General features: G+C 37.1%; 1 protein-coding gene across 1 annotated transcript in view; it reads right to left on the bottom strand.

Annotated features, from left to right (window-relative positions):
- Positions 1-22,247, bottom strand: part of LOC138846537 (uncharacterized) — a 124,400-nt gene that overhangs the window by 7,743 nt on the left and 94,410 nt on the right. The window contains exon 4 of the mRNA XM_089320088.1: positions 6,486-6,561. Within this exon, the coding sequence (XP_089176214.1) occupies positions 6,486-6,561 (76 nt within the window). The remainder of the gene's footprint in view (positions 1-6,485; positions 6,562-22,247) is intronic.

Genomic DNA, 22,247 nt, shown 5'->3' with positions numbered 1-22,247 from the left:
CTACCTTTCAAATAAACAAATAAATCTTAAAAAAAAAAAAAGAGTTATGGAGGAAGGATTACATTGATAGTACAGAGGGGAAAAATAATTCTGCATCTGAGGCCACCATGGTGGATGCAAATCATCCTACAATTTGCAAAGCTCATGCAATGTACAACACAGAGTGAACCCCAACATAAGCTATGGACTTTGGGTGACAAGTCTGTGCCAATGTAGGTTCACCAGCTATAAAAATTATACTACTTTGGTGCTCAGTGTTGATAACTGATCAGGCATGTGAGAGACAGAAGTTATATGAGAAACATCAGTATCTTTCATTCATTGTTGCTATAAACTTAAACTGTTCTAAAAATAAAGTCTTTTAAAATATGTAAAACAAACTAATTTTCAATTTGTGCAAATTAACTATTTGCACAAATAATTTATAATGTGAAAGTGTATTGAATATTAATAACAGGAAAACTAGATTTCAAAATGTCAAAAATCAAATATTATGTTTTCTATTTAGTATGAACTAAATTTTATAAAAATGAAGAGAAATCAAAATGCATCAGTTAACTAATATAAAAAAAAGTTTTTGGAATCTTGATAACCTCTGGCTGACAAAAGCATATGTAGTTTCTGCAATTTGGGCCTTTAAAGAAATATAGGTGGCTGGCGCCGTGGCTCAATAGGCTAATCTTCCACCTGCGGCACCGGCACACCAGGTTCTAGTCCCAGTCGGGGCGCTGGATTCTGTCCTGGTTGCCCCTCTTCCAGGCCAGCTCTCTGCTGTGGCCTGGGAGTGCAGTGGAGGATGGCCCAGGTCCTTGGGCCCTGCACCCCATGGGAGACCAGGAAAAGCACCTGGCTCCTGCCATCGGATCAACGCGATGCGGCCATTGGAGGGTGAACCAACGGCAAAGGAAGACTTTTCTCTCTGTCTCTCTCTCTCACTATCCACTCTGCCTGGCAAAAAAAAAAAAAAAAAATATATATATATATAGGTAAAGGAATTTTCTGGAGGAAAATATGACAGGTTTATACTCTGTTTGGTACTATCCCATCTATGTAAACAAATCCACTTTCAATAATTTTACTAATCTCATAATGCTTTTCCAGGGCTAAATACTAATCAAAATCAAAATTAGTATTAAGTAATATTGGGTTGTTTCTTAGTTATAAGAATGGCAGGAGACAGCATTGTGGCACAGTAGACTGGGCCACCTACTGCAATGCTGGCATCCCATATGAACACTGGTTTTGAGTCCTTACTGTACTTCTTCTGATCCATCTCTCGATTAATACTTGGGTAGGCAGTGGAGGATGCCCAAAGGACTTGGGCCACTACCACCTATCTGGGAAACCTGGTCAAAGCTCCTGACTCCTGGCTTCAGCCTGACACAGCCCTGGCCTTTACCATCATTTGGGGAATGAACCAGCAGATGGAAGATCTCTCTCTCTCTCTCTCTCTTTTTTCCCTCACCCCCACCTCCAACTCTGCTTTTCAAATAAATATTGTTTAAAAAACAATGGCATTGATAATAGCTACCAAATTGCACTAATGGCCTCCTTTTATCAAATTTGCGTTGTGTGTGTATTTGTGTAGTCTTAGGTGTTGTGATTTCCACATACCCTTTCCCACTGTTCTGGTTGTCTTTTTGTGGTCCGTCTTTGTAGTATACTTTGTTTGAAGGCTATATACTATGATATTCGATATCTAAGACAGCATGCCTCTTTTTGGAACAATTTATCTTTGCAGCAATGTTAGGAAATGTTTTTTTCCTGCCTCTAAATCCTGCTGGAGCAATTCTAACCAAGAGTGATTTGTGTTGTGAAAGCCCACTGAAGAGATTTATAGAACCTTCTTCATCAGAGAGCTGTGTCAGGCATAATTAGGCCCTCGGTTCTGGGACGAATGCCATTCAGGAGTCACAGTACCTGCTTTCATGGCTGGCCTCAGCTTCAGGTAGCTTTGGGCCAGTCCAACCACCTGCACTCATTAGGCTGACGTTAGTGAATTTCCAGGGCTACAGAGTTCTTCGAATGTGCCTTGGGGGTTAATGTGTAGCATGGCTGGGACACTTAAATATAGAGATATGAATCAACACACCTTCCTAAAGTGGACTATCCTGATTTTTCTGACCTCATACAGTTGTAATTCATGTAGCATTGTATTTGAACAAAGGACTTGTCAAACTTTGACATCTTCAGATTGAAAACAGGAGAGAAAAAAAATCAAGTTTCTAGAGTATTAAATCCCAAGATAATCTTAGATATAATTTAAATAAGGAGTAAAAATTATGTTCTATCTGCACATTCAATCTTTCCATTTGCTACTGACATTGGGGAGTGCTGTGCTTATGAGTTTTTAGCAATGTAATTTAGTCATGGAACCTAGAAGGAGAGAGAGAGGACATACGTTTATTGAGTCTAATATTAGCTCAACAGCTTCATTTGTGTGTGTGTGTTTGTGTGTGTGTGTATTTTGGTGTATTTGCTTGTTTTAGATGAGAAATGTGAAACTCTATGCAATTAATCATTTTTCCTAATATACCATAATAACTAGATAACATTAGGAATAATTTGAGGAATTGTGATTCTGTAATCATTTCATAGACAAATTTAAAGAAACAATCCTACTGATATTAACAGCTAACTAAGTCACACCATTTATACACTGCTTAGGAAAATTGGGAAAGGGATCCTTCTATAGTTATTCAGACTTTCAGGAAGTAACCAGTTAAGATGAGCAATAACAGGAAGAGGAAGAAAGGATATCACTAAATCTTTCTTACAATGTACAAATTCAACCCCTTGACCCTGCATAAAGAAAGAAAACATGTACATCCACAGAGCAAAAATATATGTCAGTCAACTTTTATAGGCACTGCAATACACATCCCCTCAACAGCTTCTCAATTGCTTCTCACCAATGACTGATAGGAGTAGGTGTATTACAGTCCAGTTTCCCGTATGATTTTAGGAAGGATAAATATTGATTCATGGTTTCTATTGTTTCCCAGGGTTTTCTATTGAAATCGTGTCCTGATTGTGTATAATAGTAGTTGTGCCTCCATGAATCTTGACTTAATTCCCTTCCTTCTTCCTTGTCATGTCTCTACTTGCTATTGAAGTCTCCTGTGATCGCTTTCCAAATTAGTGGCTTGTACTTTAATAATATTTACTCCAGATGCTTGTCTTTTAAGATTCCCTGAGTGTAAAATATCTAGTTGCTAAATGATGTAGTCTTTCAAATCTATCTTTTTTTAACTCCATAGTCCATGATTAGTTGATGGAATATATTATTTCCTGAACATGGAGAACATAGGTTTTTATAGTGCTTACATATTTTTGGGCAGGTAGGATTTTCCCAAAATCATGGCCTTAATTTCTAAATTTGTTCTCTCTAATGAACAACTTTTTGTTACAAGATTCTAGGATAAAAATATGCATGTGTTTATTAAAAACAATTTAATTTACCAAAATTCGCAAATGGGCTCTGCATTGCTGCCTCGTGCAGCAAGAGAAGGGGAAGGACTGTGTGACTCTCACACAGCAGGCATGACTTCAAATGGGAGCCTCATTGCGCAGGTATCCACCGAAAGCTGGGCTGTGTGAGGACACTGGGTTGTCAGACAGGATAATCACAATAGAAAGCCCAAGGAGTTCATAACCTGCCAGCTATACCGCTTTATGAACTCTCCTCTGGGAGTCTGATTTGAACCATTTGTCAGGAAGGATTTAGTTTGTACCAAAAGCAGCTACAGATGTAAAATTCAATTGATAGCTACAATGATTAACAATTGCACTAAAAAGAAAAGAAATATTTTCCTGAACCAAAGGAATCATTTGATCATCTTGAATCTTTGAGGTAATTATCTTTCAACATAAATAGTGATATTCTGATTCTGGAAAAATATTATAATAGTAGGGAAAATACATCACCTGATCCCATGACTTCTCCACATACATTAGATATTACCGTTGTCCTTCACGGTTTTTTTGTGAGAAAAGATAAAATGTCACCATAGCATAGATTATAGTCTACGTGGTTTGAAAAATTAACATGTTTTTCATCATTGTTATATACTATATTTGAATATCTTGAAAAATTTATAGTAACCCCAGTCCTTATAATTGGACACATAGGTCATAAAGATGTGATTGTTTAACTGAGGGAAGGCTAAACCAAAAAAATTATCAATCTTTCTATCCTTTTTGTCATGCTGCTTCCTATCTGTAAATCTTCATGTTCCCAATAAGTTGAGATTCAAATGTGGCTGACTATATATTTTAGGAGTTAGTGGGGTGTGGTGTGTAACACAGTCAGCAGACAATAATAGTGTTAAATAAATGTGAGCAACTCCTAGATTCCCAACTCATCCATCCCAACTTCACTCCTTCTACTGATTTCCCTAGTCCAAACCCTCAAGGTTCCTTTCCACTGGCAATTGTATAACTTTTTTGATGTCTGACCAAACATAAATTATATTATATATAATATAATATATATTATAGGAAATATAATATTATTATAGGAAATTATATTATAGGAAATATAAAATAGCATGTTATTTTTGCAACTTCTTGAGGTATACTTGGCAACTACTAATTATCTTATTTAGGTTACATAAATCCATGGATCTATAGTCATTTGATTTTCAACAAGATACCAATGATACGTATGGGGAAAGAATAGTCTCTTTAATAAATGGTATCAGGAAATTTGGAAAAGAATGATATTCAATCCTTAGGTTAGACCATTCAGAAATCAACTCAAAATGAATAAGTACAAGACCTAAAACCATAAAAATACTAGAAGAAAACACAGTTTAAAAGACTTCTTTACATTTGTCAAAGTGATTATTTTTCTGAATATGACACCCAAAGTCCAAGAACATGTTTTTAATTTAAACATGCCTATCCAGGATTGATTCCTAGCTTGGCCTTGTCTAAAGTTTGTGAAATTAAGAAGCATATTAGCATTTAATACCCTCAGGTTCCTCTTCTACTTAAAAGGTTCAATGTCACATAATTAGCAAATGTTTGTCAGGATTATTGGTCAAACATTAACTTCTTAACACAATGCCTCATAAAACAAATATTTTTGAAATAACAGGTATTTCTACCAATGGAGTCTTGTCTTTCTCTGAGACAAAGAAACTACTGAAGAAGCATAAACACACTGATAATAATAAGTTCAATACTAACTCAAAGGTCTTTCTGACTTCAGAACAACAGGATTGCAGGCTGTACTGCAGCTTCCACAACCAATCATACCATCCTTGATTTCGAGCACGTGGAGTTGGAGGTTAGTTTGCCAGTATCATAACTGAAGGAAGAAAATGGATATGCTAGAAATGTGAGAACTACCAAGAGTAACACATCTTGGAGAATTTTTTTTAAAGTTTTATTTATTTATTTATTTGAAAGAGTTTTGGAGAGAGAGAGAGAGAGAGAGGTCTTCCACTGGTTTACTGGTTCACTCCCTAGATGGCTATAACAGTTGGTGTTGAGCCAGGCTGAAGCCAAGAGCCAGCAGCTTCATCTGGGTCTCCCACATGAGTGGCAGGTGCCCAAATACTTGGGTCATCTTCAGCTTTTCCCAGGCCATTAGCAGGGAGCTGGATTAGAAGTGGAACAGCTGGGACGTGAATTGGCACACATGTGGGATGCTGGGACTGCAGGGAGTGACTTTACCCACTATACCACAACGCCAGTCCCTTGCAGAATTTCTATAGCAAGAGAAAGAAAATTGTTTATATAATCCTCTCCATCAAGTATTGTGAAAATATCTGAATACAACTCATTTGATTAATTCCATTGGGGCCTAAAACTCTGAGAATGATATTTTTCTTGTCTGAGTTCAACTCATTCTTCTGTAACCCTTCTGTGAAATTGGATGAATTACAGCAGACAAAAAAATGAAGTAGTTGTAAGTTTCTGCAAAAAAGACTGATGATAAAAATTGGCCTGGACGAAAATACCAGTTATAATCATCAACCAACTGGTAAGGGGGAGGAAGTGCCATCCATCTCTAATTCCAAATGTTAATTACCTAAAAATATATACATTTCTTCCTTATATTTTTGGCATATTATGATTTAATCAAAACATGGCCTGTCATAAGTTTGAGCAAAGCAGATTCAGTTCACAGAATATTTTTAACAACGTAATACTTCTGATGCTTAAGAAGCATAAGAAATAGAAGAATAATAGGGGAGCCAACAATATTTAATATAGCAAAAATACTAATATTTCAAAATTAGATACCAGATGCCAGAATGTTATGTTTATTCCTGATTATTTCACAATTAACATGATGAAGCATGAGCAGTCTCCTCCCAGGTTGGCGAAGCAATTCTGTAGGATTTTTAGGAGTCAATAATTAGAGTTCTATTGACAAAATACTTACCATGCTAATTTGGAAACTACACTCAGTGAATATTCTTTAATAAAAGGTATAGGTAGGTAAATGATATTAATGCATGGGTTAAAACAACCTTCATAGGATCCATCTGTTGTTCTGTATGTGATGTCAGGAAAGACAGCTTCCATCGATGAATCTCTGATTCTCATCTGTGAAACGGAGAAATTAAAAATCGTATATTTAAAATACTACTCACCTTATTACAATTTATAATGATTAAGATGATTAATACTTAATGATTTCCTATTGTGTCTTAAGAACTGTTATGTTGCAGCATGTTAAATTTCAGTATTCTTTATTACTTAGCATATAATGTATATTTATTATATGTCAATCACCTTGCATGTGTGCTCTCATTATTTTTATCTATAAAAAATCACAAAGCACAAATGGGTTAAGGAATTTGTTCAATCTCATGTTGCCTTCACGGATAAAATTTAATTGCAAATTCAGGAAGTTAAATATTGATTCCTGCCTTCTTAATTATAAATAAATATATATGTTTGAACATAGTAAGTATAAAAAAGAGAAATGTGATTTCCTCCCCACTCATTCTTCAATTTGGTCTCTTATCTCTTCACCAATAGCTATCCCTCAGCAATAGTCTCTTATAACTGTGGGTGTGCAGTTCCAAAGAATTTGAATGTGCATGCACACACATATTCATATTTATGTATTCATATATATTTGTATTCACAATTTTGTTTTCTAATTTATAATTTATTTGCAGCATTTTTAAAAAGGAAATTACTTTCATGATAACTATTAAGACTGAATAACAGAGAAAAACCTTTAATGGCATGATTTTGAAACAGGTAACCTCTCCTCTAGTGACATTTAGTTCATGTAAAGAATACTTCCATGCCTATTATCTTCAGGGTGTTTTCAATATCTAGTTCTTTTCATTCTGTATTCTGATATTTATTATATAAGTCTGACCTGTTTGAAGGACACTTATAGGATTTTAGTGCCTCCTCCATGATGATGATGAAATTTAATTGCTATTGTGATGAGATTGGAAAGTGGTACCTTTAAGTATGATTAGGTCATGTGGACAAACCCTAGTGAATAGATTAAGATCAGAGGAGTAGGTTAGTCATTGGCCTTGTTGTAAAAGTGAGGTCATTCTCTGCAGCTTGATCTGCCTTCCACCGTTTTGTTCTCCAACACATTCTCTTGACATGAGATGCCCTCTACTATGTTACAATGCAGCAAAAATACCTTCACCAGATGACAGCACCATGCTCATAGACTTCCTATCCTGCAAAACTGTAGAAATAAAGTTATTTTCCTTATAAATTACTCTATGGCATTCTGTTATAGCAACAGAAATGGACTAACATGAAAATAAACACATTCCCATCCCTTGTGTAGTAGCTAGTTAGTACAGTAGGAAGACATGGCAGAAGATCAGAGCGAGAAAGAACATCTAGGGTACTTAGGTCCTTAACTTCCTTTTCCTAGATAATCTGGGACTTATTCTACTCTCCATTAAAGGCTGTTGCTTTTCTCAAAGTGAGCATTCTTACATCGTACCATACTACAATAACTGCTTGTTACTCTTGACCTTTTAATTCCAAGGCCAGTACTAGCTCTTTTATTACTAGCTCTGATTTTTGTGCATTATTCAAGAGGCAATGCAGTAATAGGTTACTCTTTCACCCACATTTCAGTGTTTCACTCCTTTATAAAGAACATCCTTGTATTATTCATATCATTTTGGAGAGAACTTTGAGCCTACCAGGTAATACACTGGTTGAGATGCCCATATCCCATATTTTTAGTCTGAGTATGAGTCACAGATTTGGCTCCTGGTTCCAGCTTCCTGCTAATATAGAACCCAGGAGGTAGCTCTGACGGCTCAAGTAATTGAATTCCTTTCACCCATGTGGGAGATCGGTATTCAGCTTTAGCTCCTGAGTTCAGCTCAGCCCAGCCCCAACCACTATGGGCATTTGGAGAATGATCCAGCAGATAAGAGATATCCCCATCTGTGTGTGTGTGTGTGTGTGTCTCTCTCTCTCTTTTTCAATGTGTCTCTCAAATAAATAAAAAAAATTCTAATTTGAATTTATCATCTGTGCATTTTGTTCTGTCCTTAACTTTCACATTCCTCAAGTGAGGCAAAGTGTAAGTATGTGAAAGTGTGTTGGAATTAGAACTTTGGAATTTACAACTACACTCTCAGTACGTATGAGTACCAAGGTTAGTTCCTTGGGCTCTCTGACTGTTATGTCTCTCATATGTAAACTGAGGATAATGATGTTTCAATTGCAGAGTGATAGTATGGGCCACAGTTACTGCGTGGGGTTTGACATACACTTCATATCCATAGAAAAGTTAGTGTTGTAGAAATAGGTAGTTTTTACTTCGCAAACAAATTTTATTTCATCAATCATATAGCAATAAAAGTCTTTTTAATTTTCATTTCACCTCTGATCTAATTTGGGGCAAATGGATATTTCTAAGAAAAAGTGGATATGTTACCACATACAAACTGATATGCAAATCTAATTTTTCCCATAAATCATTTTACATTTTCCTATAAGTGTAAATTAGTTAACACTCATATTTAAATGCTTACAGCTCAAAAATAAATGATAGTATTAAAATCTTTCAACTAGGGGCTGATTAGTTGCATTGCAAAGAAAATGTTCACTGTTGGGAAAACATCTATCTGTCTTGCAACATATTAAAATACCAAAATAGTCTGATAAAAATCTATGTAGTTTAAATATTGTAAGCCACTAAACTTTCCTCATATTAAAGATTGAGCTTTATTTTAGATAATGTATCTATAAATCAGAACAACAAATAGTTATTCCAAGATGGCAATTCACCATCTATAGAAGTTTTTAAACTACCAGCAAGTCAGAGGGAGGGGCCAAGCAGAGAGATTTGTTTATTTCCCAGCCAAATTAAAGTTAATATTCTTGCTATATCCAACTTAGAGTCCCATACATAATATGGCTGTATGTTTCCTATCTTTGGGTGATATCAGATCTGTGTAATGTAGTTTCAAACTGTATGTAAGTAGTAGAAAAACTTTGAAAATCACCTAGAATGATACTATTGATAAACTAATGTTTGAGTACCTCTTATGTTCCTAGATACATAGTGAGATATTTTTCATGAATGACTTCACTCAATGCTAGCTAACCCTTCCAGGTAGGTACTAATGCTAAGTCAAATTTCTAGTATATAAACCTTTGGTCTTAACCACAAAGCTATAAAGTCATACCTGCATTTGTTAAATATATTCTCATCTTGTATTAACATAATATATTTTGTTGTTTTTAAATGAATTAAGTGACCCAATTTAATTTTGTACTTTGATACTTGGCTTCCAGAAATATCAGACAGATTTATCTCAACATCAAATGAAAACGAGTCAGACCCTACATGTCAGCATTTATCAGAATCTGTTGTCAATCACTATCAGGCTCCCCATGTGTTTGGCTGTGTTGCGCAGTTCCTAAAGTCCACCTGATTCTGGGTAAATGGAGATGATTATGGTGTCCAGGGCTGGCGGCTTCCATGTTTACCTTCCACTCTTTGCATAGGTATGATGAGTTTTTGTACATCTGCTACTCCTGCTGCAGTTGGGGTGTGAATGCACACCTCACAGTATCCTCTGCTAACAGAGGTAGGCTTGGAGAAAATTGCTCACTGCTTCTATAGTCCCCATCCTTAACATTTGACATCTCACAGTCTTCCCTGCAATTAACCTGTCTTGTTATTTAGGCATGCTTGTTATTTGGTCCAAGACTCCTGACATTCATAAGAATGTCACAAGCCTATGCCCTTCCCTTTCTTGAGAAAATTATCTCTTTATCCAAGCTGAGTAATTATTGCCTCCATTAAAAACTCATGTTTTTATTCACATATTTTAAGTAGGGAAATGCCAGGGTAAGTTATTTTGTGGACAAGCTTTTAATCATAAAACTAGATGAGCGTTTTCTTTAAACTCACTCCCGACATGCAAAGAAGCTATCATTAGGATACCTGGATCTGAGGTCACGAAGGTAGTAAAGTGACAAGAGAAGAAGAAATAGGCTGGATACAACTGGGATTCATATCAACAATATGCAAACAACTTAAATTCAGATATTAGGTGGTCCATTGACAAAGCACCTAGTAGCCTCCTTCTATTTTATGTTTTATATTACCCTTCCATCATCTCCTCATTACTAGCCAGTCTTTAGATACATGGACATTTATAACTATCTTCTATTAAAGAGTAGAAAACCTATTCTAGATTCAGGAAAATAGGATACAAATCTACATATATATGTGCAGGGAAACAATTTTAAAATCCCATTTCTTTTCTTCCTTTTCACAATACAGGTCTCTCAGATTGAGGTGGGGGAGGGAAAATGCCCTATTATAAGGAATTGTGTTATACTTGTAAAATAGAAGGAATATTTTTTAATTGAAGTTCTTTTCCCAATTCACCTTCCCACACTTTTTAAAAGATTTATTTGCTTATTTACTTGAAAGGCAGAGGTACAGAGAGAAAGGGAGAGAGAGAGAGATTCACCATTCGTTGATTCACTCCCCAAGACAGTTACAATTGCCAGGGTTGTGCCAGTCCAAAGCCAGGAGCCAGGGGGCTTCATCTAGGTCTTCGACATAGGTGGCAAGGGCTTAAACACTTGTCCCATCCTCCAAGCCATTATCTGGGAGTTGGATTGGATGTGGAGCAGCTGGGACAGGAACCAACATCCATATGGGATGCTGGTGTCCTAGATGTTGGCTTTTATGTGCTGCACCACAACGGCAGCCCCAACTTTCCACATTTTTTATGTAGCTGCATGGTAGTTATTGTTATTCCAATATCACAAATATGGAAACAAAATCAAAGATATTTAATTTGTGCAAATCTCACCTACAACAAATTACTGGACTTGGAATTTGAACTTGTTAGTTCCATTTTTATCCATTTGCCTTATATACTATGCTGTCAATCCATAAAGGTTATCAAATTATTCAATATGAACTATGCAGAAAAAATAATTTTTCGAAGTGTCTTAGGACTTATAGAGATACTTCTTGAATTCTGGCATGTAATTCCAAATAAATTTGGCAGATAAGAGATCATTCCGTCATCAAGTGCAATTCTCACATAGGTATTACCCTTTCCTAGCTTCATTACAGTTTCTTAATCTTGATAGGAAACGATTTAGAATTTCTGGAAATGTGGAGTGATTTGGGATGGAAATTCTAGCTCAAGTTATCTGACGTTTGTGATATGGAGCACAGGAATTCATAGAGCTCTGATATTCTCCTCCACTAGAAGCAGATGACACTTCTCTTGAAGTCACCTTTAATTTTTCAGTTGCAAACATTTTACTCTGCTCTCAGAAAGTCCCAGCATTTCCTGAGCAATGTTTTTTATGTCCCTACCTCTCCTCTAAATATATCTCTTCCTTTGATGGCTATTGGTGGTGGTCCTTTCTACATTTCTCCCTCTGCTGGGCAGAGATAGGAGACATAGGCCTTCTTGATGTCCTTTGACTGCTTCCTAGCAATCACCTTGCCTTCACCTTGACCACGTCATCACCTGAAACGACTGTAACTCTCTGTTGTAGTCATCTTCAGTCATTCTCATTCATTGTACAATGTCTTCTAAACACAACTGCTTGATGATCTTAGTATGCATGCATATTACCCCTAAATTTCTTGAATCTGAATTTCCCTACTTTTCCTCCATTGCACTGGTTCTCTACCTGATATCAGTTACCTATGCTCCTAACCCAGACTTTGATAGTACCCAGTAATATGAAAGGGTCTTCAAGACTTTATGGAAAATACATATTTAAAAAATTATGCATGGACATCAAACATCTTTCCATCAAAATAAACTCATTTTCAAACTGTATTTATTTACTTATTTATTTTATTTTAAATTTAGAGTGAGGGAGAGGGTGACAGACAGACAGTTCTATATCTGTTGGTTCACTCCCCAAATATCTACAACAGCCAAAATTGGGCCAGGCCAAAGACAGGATTCTAGATATCCATCCAGGTCTCCCCCACAGGTAGCATGGAACCCAGATACTCGAGTTATCATCCGTTGTCTTCCAGGATGCATTGGAAGGAAACTGGATCAGAAGCAGAGCAGCTGGGACTGCAACTGGCAACCTGATTTTTGATGCTGACATTCCAGATGATGTAACACTCACCTCAATAAACTCAACTTTTAATTCCATCTTTCTATAACCTCTTTGAAGGAAGTTTGTATGCTTCCTCCATTCAGAATAGTCAAGCTTCTCAACTTTTTCCCATTCTAAATTACATGCTTAAAAATGCTTCAACTAACTAAGACTTTAATACTTTGACAGTATTTCTTTTGTTTCTCATTCCTCTCATAACCTCACTTCATTTCTCTCCAACCTTAGATCCTATGAGCAATAGATATAATTATACCATCAGCTTCATTACTTCATTTTCCCTTTTCTATAATTCTCTGCTAAGCTTCAACACTGGATAAGTTCACCTTCATTCTTATAGCCCAATGTAAATACAGACAGAGAGAACACACACAAAACGTCGCTGAGTGCTCATACATTAAATTCACCATGCTAATGTCAAGCCAGGCCTCTGTGCTGCCAGGCAATTCTATTCCATTTCCCTAATCCATTTTATCTTCTATCTCTGATTTCACATCCCACATGCTTTGATTACTACATTTATCTAAACACTGTGTCTGTACCTTTATATTCTATCTTCCATTCTATTAATTTAGATGAGTTATCTGGGCTCCTAGCTAATGCCATTTTCTCTACCTATGTGTTACTTCCCTACTTTCTACCCAAGGACATCTGCTGAGTAATGTCCCATCACTCTATTGTACCATCATTTTTCCTTTGGAAGGAAACGGAGCTAACAGCCTGCAGACATGGTTTTATTTCTCCAATATTAAGCTATGTTTAATAAATTATCCTCTGTCACCCCATTTCTGTTTTCTACAACAGTATTATCCTCCCATTTTCTCCTGAAATTACTTCCAGTGGGACATTTGCTTCCTCCATCACCCTCATTCATCTACTCTATCAAAGAACCCAGCAGTCAGAGTGCTCTAAGCCCAATGGTGAAGCCTTGATTCTCATTTTCCTTCACCTGTGTTGGAACAGTTGATCAGCTCTTACTGAACTATCCTGTAGTATATGGTCCCTCTTCCTTCTCTTCCTCCTACACTGGCTTCTCCTTCCACCATGTCCATTGCTGATGCTTTCATAATCAACCTGGAAATAACAGCACTTTTCTTTGCTTACAATCACTCCCTAGTGTCTGGAATATAGTATGACATATAGTATCTGGTATGATATAGTATGATATATAGTATCTAGTACATCAGTTTTAAATATTGTCTGCATGAGATGCCTGTATATTCTCCTGTTATAATATCTTTCCTGACTGGAAAACAAATATATCTAATTATCTACCTCTGCTTTATGCTAAACATTTGCTTTCTCAGCTTCCCAAATCTCATTCCTTCTCCCAACCCCTCTATTTCAATAAACAGCTCTTTCATTTCAGCCATATTTCTTGATATCCTACTTAAGTTTTTCTTTCTATTACTCTCACATTTATGCCATCTGCAAATCAGATCACGTTTTTGTTAGATTTGTTTTTTTTTTAATTTAACTTATACAAGTTCTATATATTCCATATATATAGATTTAGGATCCCAGAGAGATTTCCTCCCTGTCTCCCTTCCCACCCTGCCCTCCAAACCCTCCTCCCCCTCCCTCTCAGATTCTCCTTCTTAACGCTTACCATGATCTGTTTTCAGTATACTTAATGATCATATAGTTAACCCTACTTTAAATAATGGAGCTCAACAAATAGCATGAAGAAAAAGAAACACTTCTAAACAAAACATTGTTCCTCTATGTCGCTCCCCCTCTTCGTGGAGGAACGACACAGGACCCTGTGAGATTTGTCTGCTCGGCCCTTCCCGGGTTTGCTGCTGGTTCTTCCCGGGTTGGCTACCGTCCCTTCCACCTCCGTGGAAGGGCGGTTCCCCCTGGCCACTTTCCCCACTTCCGCGGGGGAGCGGCACACCGCCGGCCGGCTCTCTCGGGGGCTGCACAGATGTTCCCTCAGATGTTCCTGGTGCATGTTGTCTCTCTCTTCCTTTATAGTCCTCTTCCACCAATCCCAACTCTGCTACCCACACGCCGAGTACGCTGCTCTCCTCCAATCAGGAGCACAGTTTATTGGTTGAACTGGAGGCAGCTGTGTAGAAGCTGTTTCTCCCTTCTCAGCGCCGTATTGTGGGAGAGCAGATGCATAGAATAAGTCTTAATTCCAGTAACTTAGTCTAGTCTGAGTTGCTCCCCACACTCTATGGAAGAGACCAGTGTTATAAATAATCATCAAATGTCAAGACATCTGTTTCAGACCAATACACTACATTTTAGGTATTCTATAGGTTATATCGGATCAGGGGAAACATATTACGTCTATCTTTTGGGGATTGGCTTATTTCACTAAGTATAATGGATTCTAGCTGTGACTATCTTGTTGCGAAAGACAAGGTTTCATTTATTTATAGCTGAGTAGTACTCCACAGTGTATATATACCATAATTTCTTTACCAGTCAACAGTTGAGAAACATCTGGATTGGTTCCATATCTTTTCTATCATGACTTAAATCACATCACTTTTGACATCAAAGTTTATTTGGGGCCTGACCACATCTTTTCATAGCATCCTCTGTCCTCTGAATGGATTTCCATTGTATGATATTGTTCAACACCTTAAAGTCTATGTTTAGCAGCATTTTTTTCCTAAAACATAAATTCAATGAATTCCTCTACACAAAACATTCCAATTGTTTCTTCTTTCACTAGGGTTAGATGAGAATCCTTCTAATTGCCTGCAGCAGTCCAGTCTCCCAGAACCCATTGACATTATCTCCTACAATTCGCTCTTTTGCTCATTTATTTTATCCATATTGAATGCTTTGCTATTTTTTTAAATAGAAGCAATTAGTGTTAGAGGAAATGCTCTATATCTGCTTATAAATTTATATATAATATTTCTCTCTGATTCTGTCCTTCCTATAACTAGAATAAAACTTCATGAGAGCTAGATAAAGACAGTGCTAGGTTTATTGTGGCATGCCTAGAACAGTGTCTACAACATAGCAGGTACTTAGCACTAATATTGACCCAGTGTGTAAAAATGAATAAAAATATCATTTTGGATGATTTTATTTACTTTAATTTTTATTTGTAAATAGGAGAGAGAGGGAAATGGGGAGGAAAACAGATATCTTCCAGCCACTGCTTCACTCCTCAAAAGCCCAGAACTGAAATTAAGTGTCCCTTGTGAGTGTCAGGAATCCAAGTACTTGAGCCATCATCTGCTACTTCCCAAAATATGCATCAGTAGGAAGCTGAACTTTCAGCTGGGTAATCAGAAACTTAAACCTAGCACTTAGATATGGGATGCAGGTGTCCCAAGCAGGGACTTAGTCATTGTGCCAGATGACCCTGCTTCTACAGTTACTCAGTTTTAGAAGTAAATGTTATGCATTTGTAATTTTTTTCTGTAGACATTTTTTCTTTGCTTACCAGGAAAGGTATCCTGTTATCTTCTGTCGGTAGGAAAAAATGGAAAAGTCAGCTTAAATGATTCTTCAGGTAAATTGTACTTAGTTAATCTTATGCATATATATGTGTGTGTGTATATATATGTGTGTGTATATATATATGAATTTGTGTTTTGCCATGGGAAGATGAAATGATAACTATTTCCTTAGAGTGATAGTGATGGGAGCCCCACAGGGGGAGGGAAGGAAGTGATAGAGGGAAGATTCTACTCTTGGCTAAAACATTTTATTTCTGACAATATTTAAAATCATATCTTGCAAAAATTAGAATAATTATCTTCCCAAATCTCTACTGAGTCTTTATGTGAGATTCATGTAGGTCCTAATAGTACCAAATATCACAGAAACTAAACACATTTTATGCTGCCCTTATTATGTTAAATGAAACAACATTTTCTCCTCCCTAAAATACATTTTTCATTAATTGGCAATAAATAGTATTATATCAAAATTGCTTCTTTTGAGATTAATAGGAAAAATAAAATCTTGCACCATTTTTCATGTCTAAAATATTCAGAAAATATTTTTTCTCATCCTTTATTTCATTTGGGGTATATTAAATGAATGAATTTAGAACCACTGGAAAGACTAATAGTGGATACAGAAAAGGTAGTAATACTTATGAAATTGCTGCTCACTTAATTACCCACATGTTTTAATTACCCCCTTAATTACCCAAACATCTAACTGTTTTTGCTGACACTCTGATTCTCATTCAAAGTTTTATTTTAATGCTGTCTGCAACTTGGTATATATTTAAGCAGTGAATGAAAAGTTGACTCTTAAGTAGAATGGGAGAAAATATTTGTGAACTACACAGCTGATAAATGGTTAATATCCAGGACCTAGAAAGAGCTCAAGAAACTCAACAACAACAACAACAAAACAAACAATCCAATCAAGAAACAGGTGACGGACATGAACAGGCATTTTTCAGAGGATGATATTCAAATGACCAATAGACACATGAGAAAATGCTCAGGATCACCAGCTTTCAGGGAAAGGCAAATAAAAACAATGATGCGTCACTTCATTCCAGTTAAAATGGCTACCATCCAAAAATCAAAATAAATAAATAAATACTGGTGAGGATGTGAGAAAAAGGTACCCTAATACAATGTTGATGGGAATGTAAACTAGTAAAGATAGTATGGCGATTCCTCAGAAATCTGAAAATAGATCTGCCATATGACCCAGCCACCCCACTCCTGAGAATTTTATCAAATGAAATCATTATATGAAAGAGTTATCTATACCTCCATGTTAATTGTAGCCCAGTTCACAATAGTTAAGATATGGAATCAACCCAGATGTCCATCACATGATGATTGGATAGAGAAAATATGGTATATATACACTGTGGAACACTACTCAGCCATAAAAAGGAATGAAATGCTGTCTGCTACAACAAAACAGAGGCACTGGAAACCATCATCCTTGGTGAAATAAGCCAGGCTCAAGAAACCAAATATATTTTTCTCTGATATGTGTCCATTATTACAGAATTTAAAAAAAGTATGGGAAGAAAATGGACATCTTGTGATATAATTATTGTTTTTAGCCTTTGTTTACACTTCTGTGGAATTGTGATCTGCTTTTTTTTTTTTTTTTTTTTTTTTTTTGGACAGGCAGAGTGGACAGTGAGAGAGAGAGAGAGAGAGAGAGAGAGAAAGGTCTTTCTTTGCTGTTCGTTCACCCTCCAATGGCCGCCGCGGCTGGCATGCTGTGGCAGGTGCACCGCGCTGATCCGAAGGCAGGAGCCAGGTGCTTATCCTGGTCTCCCATGGGGTGCAGGGCCCAAGCACTTGGGCCATCCTCCACTGCCTTCCCTGGCCACAGCAGAGAGCTGGCCTGGAAGAGGGGCAACCAGGACAGATTCCAGCACCCCGACCGGGACTAGAACCCGTGTGCCGGCGCCGCTAGGCGGAGGATTAGCCTGTTGAGCCACGGCGCCGGCCGATCTGCTTACTTTTTACCTATTGAATATTATTGTGATTGGTGAATTAAGCCTGTGATTACAGAGTGGACTGAAAGTGTGTCTTTGCAAAAGTTAAAGAAAAAAAAAGGAAGGGAAAAGGGGGGTTGAGTGAGGGAGAAGGTGAGGAAGGGAAGTATGGCTATCTTCTTAGAACTGTAACTGTGACATCTGTTCTCTTTATATTAATAGAACTTTTAAAAAAATAATTTTGCTGAACTTTAAAAAATAGCATGATTAAAGGAAATATTTGGTAGAATTTTCAGCATCTTTGTAATGGAAGGAATGAATGTTCGTTTTTCAATAAAAAAAAATGCACCTCAAGAGAGAGACTGAACTCAACTCTATTGGAATAAAATGTGAGAGAGTTAAGCACTGTGATGTTAGGCTGTTTTGTATCTTGCCTTGGAGAGTGGGATATAGGGATGTGATACTACTCAATTATTATATTTCAAAGAATGACTTCTGTGGCCTTGAGAAAGAAGCCATTCCTGTCTAGTAAAATGGACAAGAGACTGGGAGAATTTTTGTGTCTCAAAGAAAAGAACATGACTACAATTGGAAAATTTCTAAAATAAATGCTCCAAGAAGAGATATACCCTTTTTTTAAAGATTTATTTTATTTATTTGAAAGGCAGAGTTGAAAGAGACAGAGATCTTTCATCCACTTGTTCACTCCCCAAATGGCTGCAAGGGCCAGGGGCTGGGCCAGACTGGGCCAGGTTGAAGCCAGGAGCCAGGAGGTTTCTTCTATGTCTCCCACATGGGTGGCAGGGGTTCAGGGACTTGGGCTATTTTCCACTTCCTTCCTCGGCACATTAGTAAAGAGCTTGATTGGAAATAGAGTAGCCAGGACTTGAACCGGCACCCATTTGGGATGCCAGTGTTGCTGTTGGCAGTTTTACCTGCTATGCCACAACTCTGACTGTGAAAACAGTTTTTTTTTTAAGATTGATTTTTTATTTAAAATGCAGAGTAACAGAAAGAAGAGGAGGAGGAGAAAGAGGAGGAGGAAGTGGAACAGGCAGAAGAGGAGGGAGGGAGAAATGGAGAGAGAGAGAGAATATTCCATCTATTGGTTCGCTCCCCAAATGGTTCCAAGGCATGAGGCTGGTTCAGACCAAATCCTGAAACTTGGACCTCCATTCACGTCTCCCACATGGGTAATAGTGTCCTAAGCACTTATACCATCATGCACTGCTTTCTAAGGTGCATTAGCAGGGAGCTGGACTGGGAAGTGGAGCAACTGGGACTCAAACAGGCATTTTGCTGCACCACAATGTCAACCCCCTTAAAAAGAGATTTTGAGCCTAGAATTGGGACAAAAACCTATGGAAAGTCTGGTCAAATAGAAGGAAACATTAAGACATCTCTATCACTTAAAACTTATTATACACTAGGCATTTTCAATTAGATCGCATCACTTCATTTCTAAAACTAGGATATTATAATGTATATGCTATAATACGCACTCAAACTGTTGAGTTGCAAGTCTGACAGAGAAAAGGATAGGATAAAGATTCTAAGATGGTATAAGAAAGTGTAGTTTCCTTAGCCATCCTGGTTCAGGTTATCATCTCTTCTCCATGTTGGAAAAAATGTCACTGGATGCCACCTGTAGCTCTTAGCATTGTCCTCTCAATCAGTTAGAACACAATAGTCGCTACACTTTCCACAGAAGAAAATTGCTTTCTAACTCTGCTGAGTTCCACCTCAATTAATCCCAAGCCTCTCTCCCCTAAAGCTTGGGATCCTATAGCTTCCTCCCCACCTGGGGTAATTTATTTCCTCCCAGTGACAGGTGGCTTGCACCAAGCATCCTCTCTCAAAGAGCAGCTCATTTCAGAGCTGATTGTTTTTTAAGTGTTTATCAAGAAGATCACTTTGGGTTAAAGAGTTTTAGGGGGAAAAAAAATCTGTCCTTGACAATGCCTTTTGGTTGGTGAAAGTAAAATCAGGAAAAAGAAAACTTATTGGCTGGTGTGCCTCTACCCTGTCACCTCTAATTCCATCGGAGTCTTAGTCATTAGCTTAGGTGAGACGTTCCTTATTGGGAAGATCATACATATTGGAAAAGCATTGTCATTGAAATACTGTCATGCTTTCTATTCTCAGTGAATGCTAGAAGAAATACCCTGATTTTCTTCCTATTACACTGGCTTTCATAAGCCATTGTCTTCACTAGGGAAAATATATTCTGAATAATATGCTTTTCCACATTGTCTGAGGTTGTAGAGTGGGAAGTTGCTCAGTCTGTGGTGAACTTTATTATCAGGATGTGATGCCATGTGATTTAGGTTAAAACCCAATGTTTATTCCCGAGGAGGAAGTATTTGAACTTGGATATGCCTTACAAATGTGATTGCATGTGATTATATAAACTTGGCTTTCATGAGTGTTAACAGAACAACTCACCAAATATTTACAGGTTTCTAGTTATTTACTTCCTCTAATCCATTCTCCATGTTCCTGACTACAGGGATCTTTTAAAATCACAAATCTGATCGTGCCTCTCCTATTCTGAAGTCCCCAGTGGCTGCTGTATACTCATCTCTTCACTAGGGGGTACAAACCTAGAGGTGTAAAGTGGTTTGCCAGGCTTATTCCACAGCATAGGATAAGCATTGGATTGAACTTTCAAAATATTTGGACACTGTATAGCTTTCAAAATAAAACCAACTAATCCTGGTTGGAATAAAACATTCACATAAATCTTTAATGTGAAGTAAGTTATTAAAAAAAAAAAAAGGAAATCAACGTATTCCTGGCTTTGGTGCTTATACCTGTAGGTCCCTGAGGGAGGTTTTCTAGTTCATCTTCTAACAGGAATATGTGAATGGAAAATTTTGATTTCTATTGGTCTGTCATGTTCTCCAGAAATGAGCACCAAATAGTATTATTCCATGTTGACTATTCTTGCACTATCATCCTTGGGCACATCTGGGTCACACATCATTTCCCCCCTCCTCAGTCCCCCCAAAATTCCCATGGTCAGAACAAAAGACTTCACTTTCATATAGACTGTTTTACTCACCTAAAGACACTCCCCCATCCTTGAACATACAATATATACCATCAAACCTTGTTGAAAAGTTGTTTTCTCTCCTAACTCTTGCCTGAAAATCTCAAATATGAAGTCATGACCATCTCCTTAAAGACATTGTTTAATTATTGTCATTTTATATTCTTATAAATATCTTTTTTGAGTGAAAAGAAATAAAGGAAGGGAGAGAGGGAGGGAGGGAGGGAGGGAGGAAAAAAGGAAGGAAGGAAGGAAGGAAGGAAGGAAGGAAGGAAGGAAGGAAGGAAGGAAGGAAAGAGATTAAGACCAATAATCCCCATTTCTCTAATGCTTTCAAGATTAGCATCAAGTTCTTTTTCAACTATCATGGCCCTAGTCACCTCTCTGACCTCACTCAGGCCTCCTGTCCCTGTTCCCTTCTGTTTATACACCTCACTGGCTTCATTCAGGTCTGAAACTAAACTTGGTCTCCCTTTCTTCATGGATTTTATACACACTGCTCTGTCCACTGAATTCCAGAACTTCAACTTGCCCCACATCCAATAGTTTTTCCTTTTAACTTCTATTCATCTTGTAGATTGCAGTACCACTCTAGCTTCCTTGAGAAAGCATTTCCTGATTTCCCCAGTTAAATTCTGCCAATGGTTTCCTTTATAATTGTTTCACTCTTACCTTACTTATGTGTCCCAATATTGAAATAATATGACTCTTCCCTTCTGGAAGATGCTTTTGTGAAAAAGGGAGCTATATCTATTTTTACTCAGCATCGAATGTTCAACATTTGACTTTGGACAACACATTAAATAATATCTGTTGGATGCACAATTATCCAACATATATCTCTTGAGAGTCTACTAAGAGACATAAAATATTATAGATTCTAATGGATTCAGCATAATAAGAATAGATGTTTCTTCTAGTGCTTACAATTTAGAAAGAGTAGAATGACAGCAAAACATTTTGTGTGGCTTTCTTCTGTGTTTGCTAGCATAAAAATATGTTGTACAGTGAACAAATTGATAAGGATTGCCAAATGAGCTATTTTAATTTGGGTAGTCAAGACAGTCCCCTCTAAAAGGTTATATTTAGGCTTAGATCCTTAAGAGGGTTCAATTATACCAAGTTTGAATAAACAATTTCAGCAAAGGCAAGAGCTGTTGCAAATATAAAAATAGCTTTGGCATGTTTGATAATATTAATGTAAATATAGTT

Source organism: Oryctolagus cuniculus, chromosome 18 (assembly GCF_051225735.1).
Source record: "Oryctolagus cuniculus isolate XC-2025 breed Fujian yellow rabbit chromosome 18, ASM5122573v1, whole genome shotgun sequence".
Taxonomy (NCBI): domain Eukaryota; kingdom Metazoa; phylum Chordata; class Mammalia; order Lagomorpha; family Leporidae; genus Oryctolagus; species Oryctolagus cuniculus.
The sequence above is the reverse complement of the archived record's forward strand: the minus strand, read 5'-3'. Positions and strand labels throughout refer to the sequence as shown.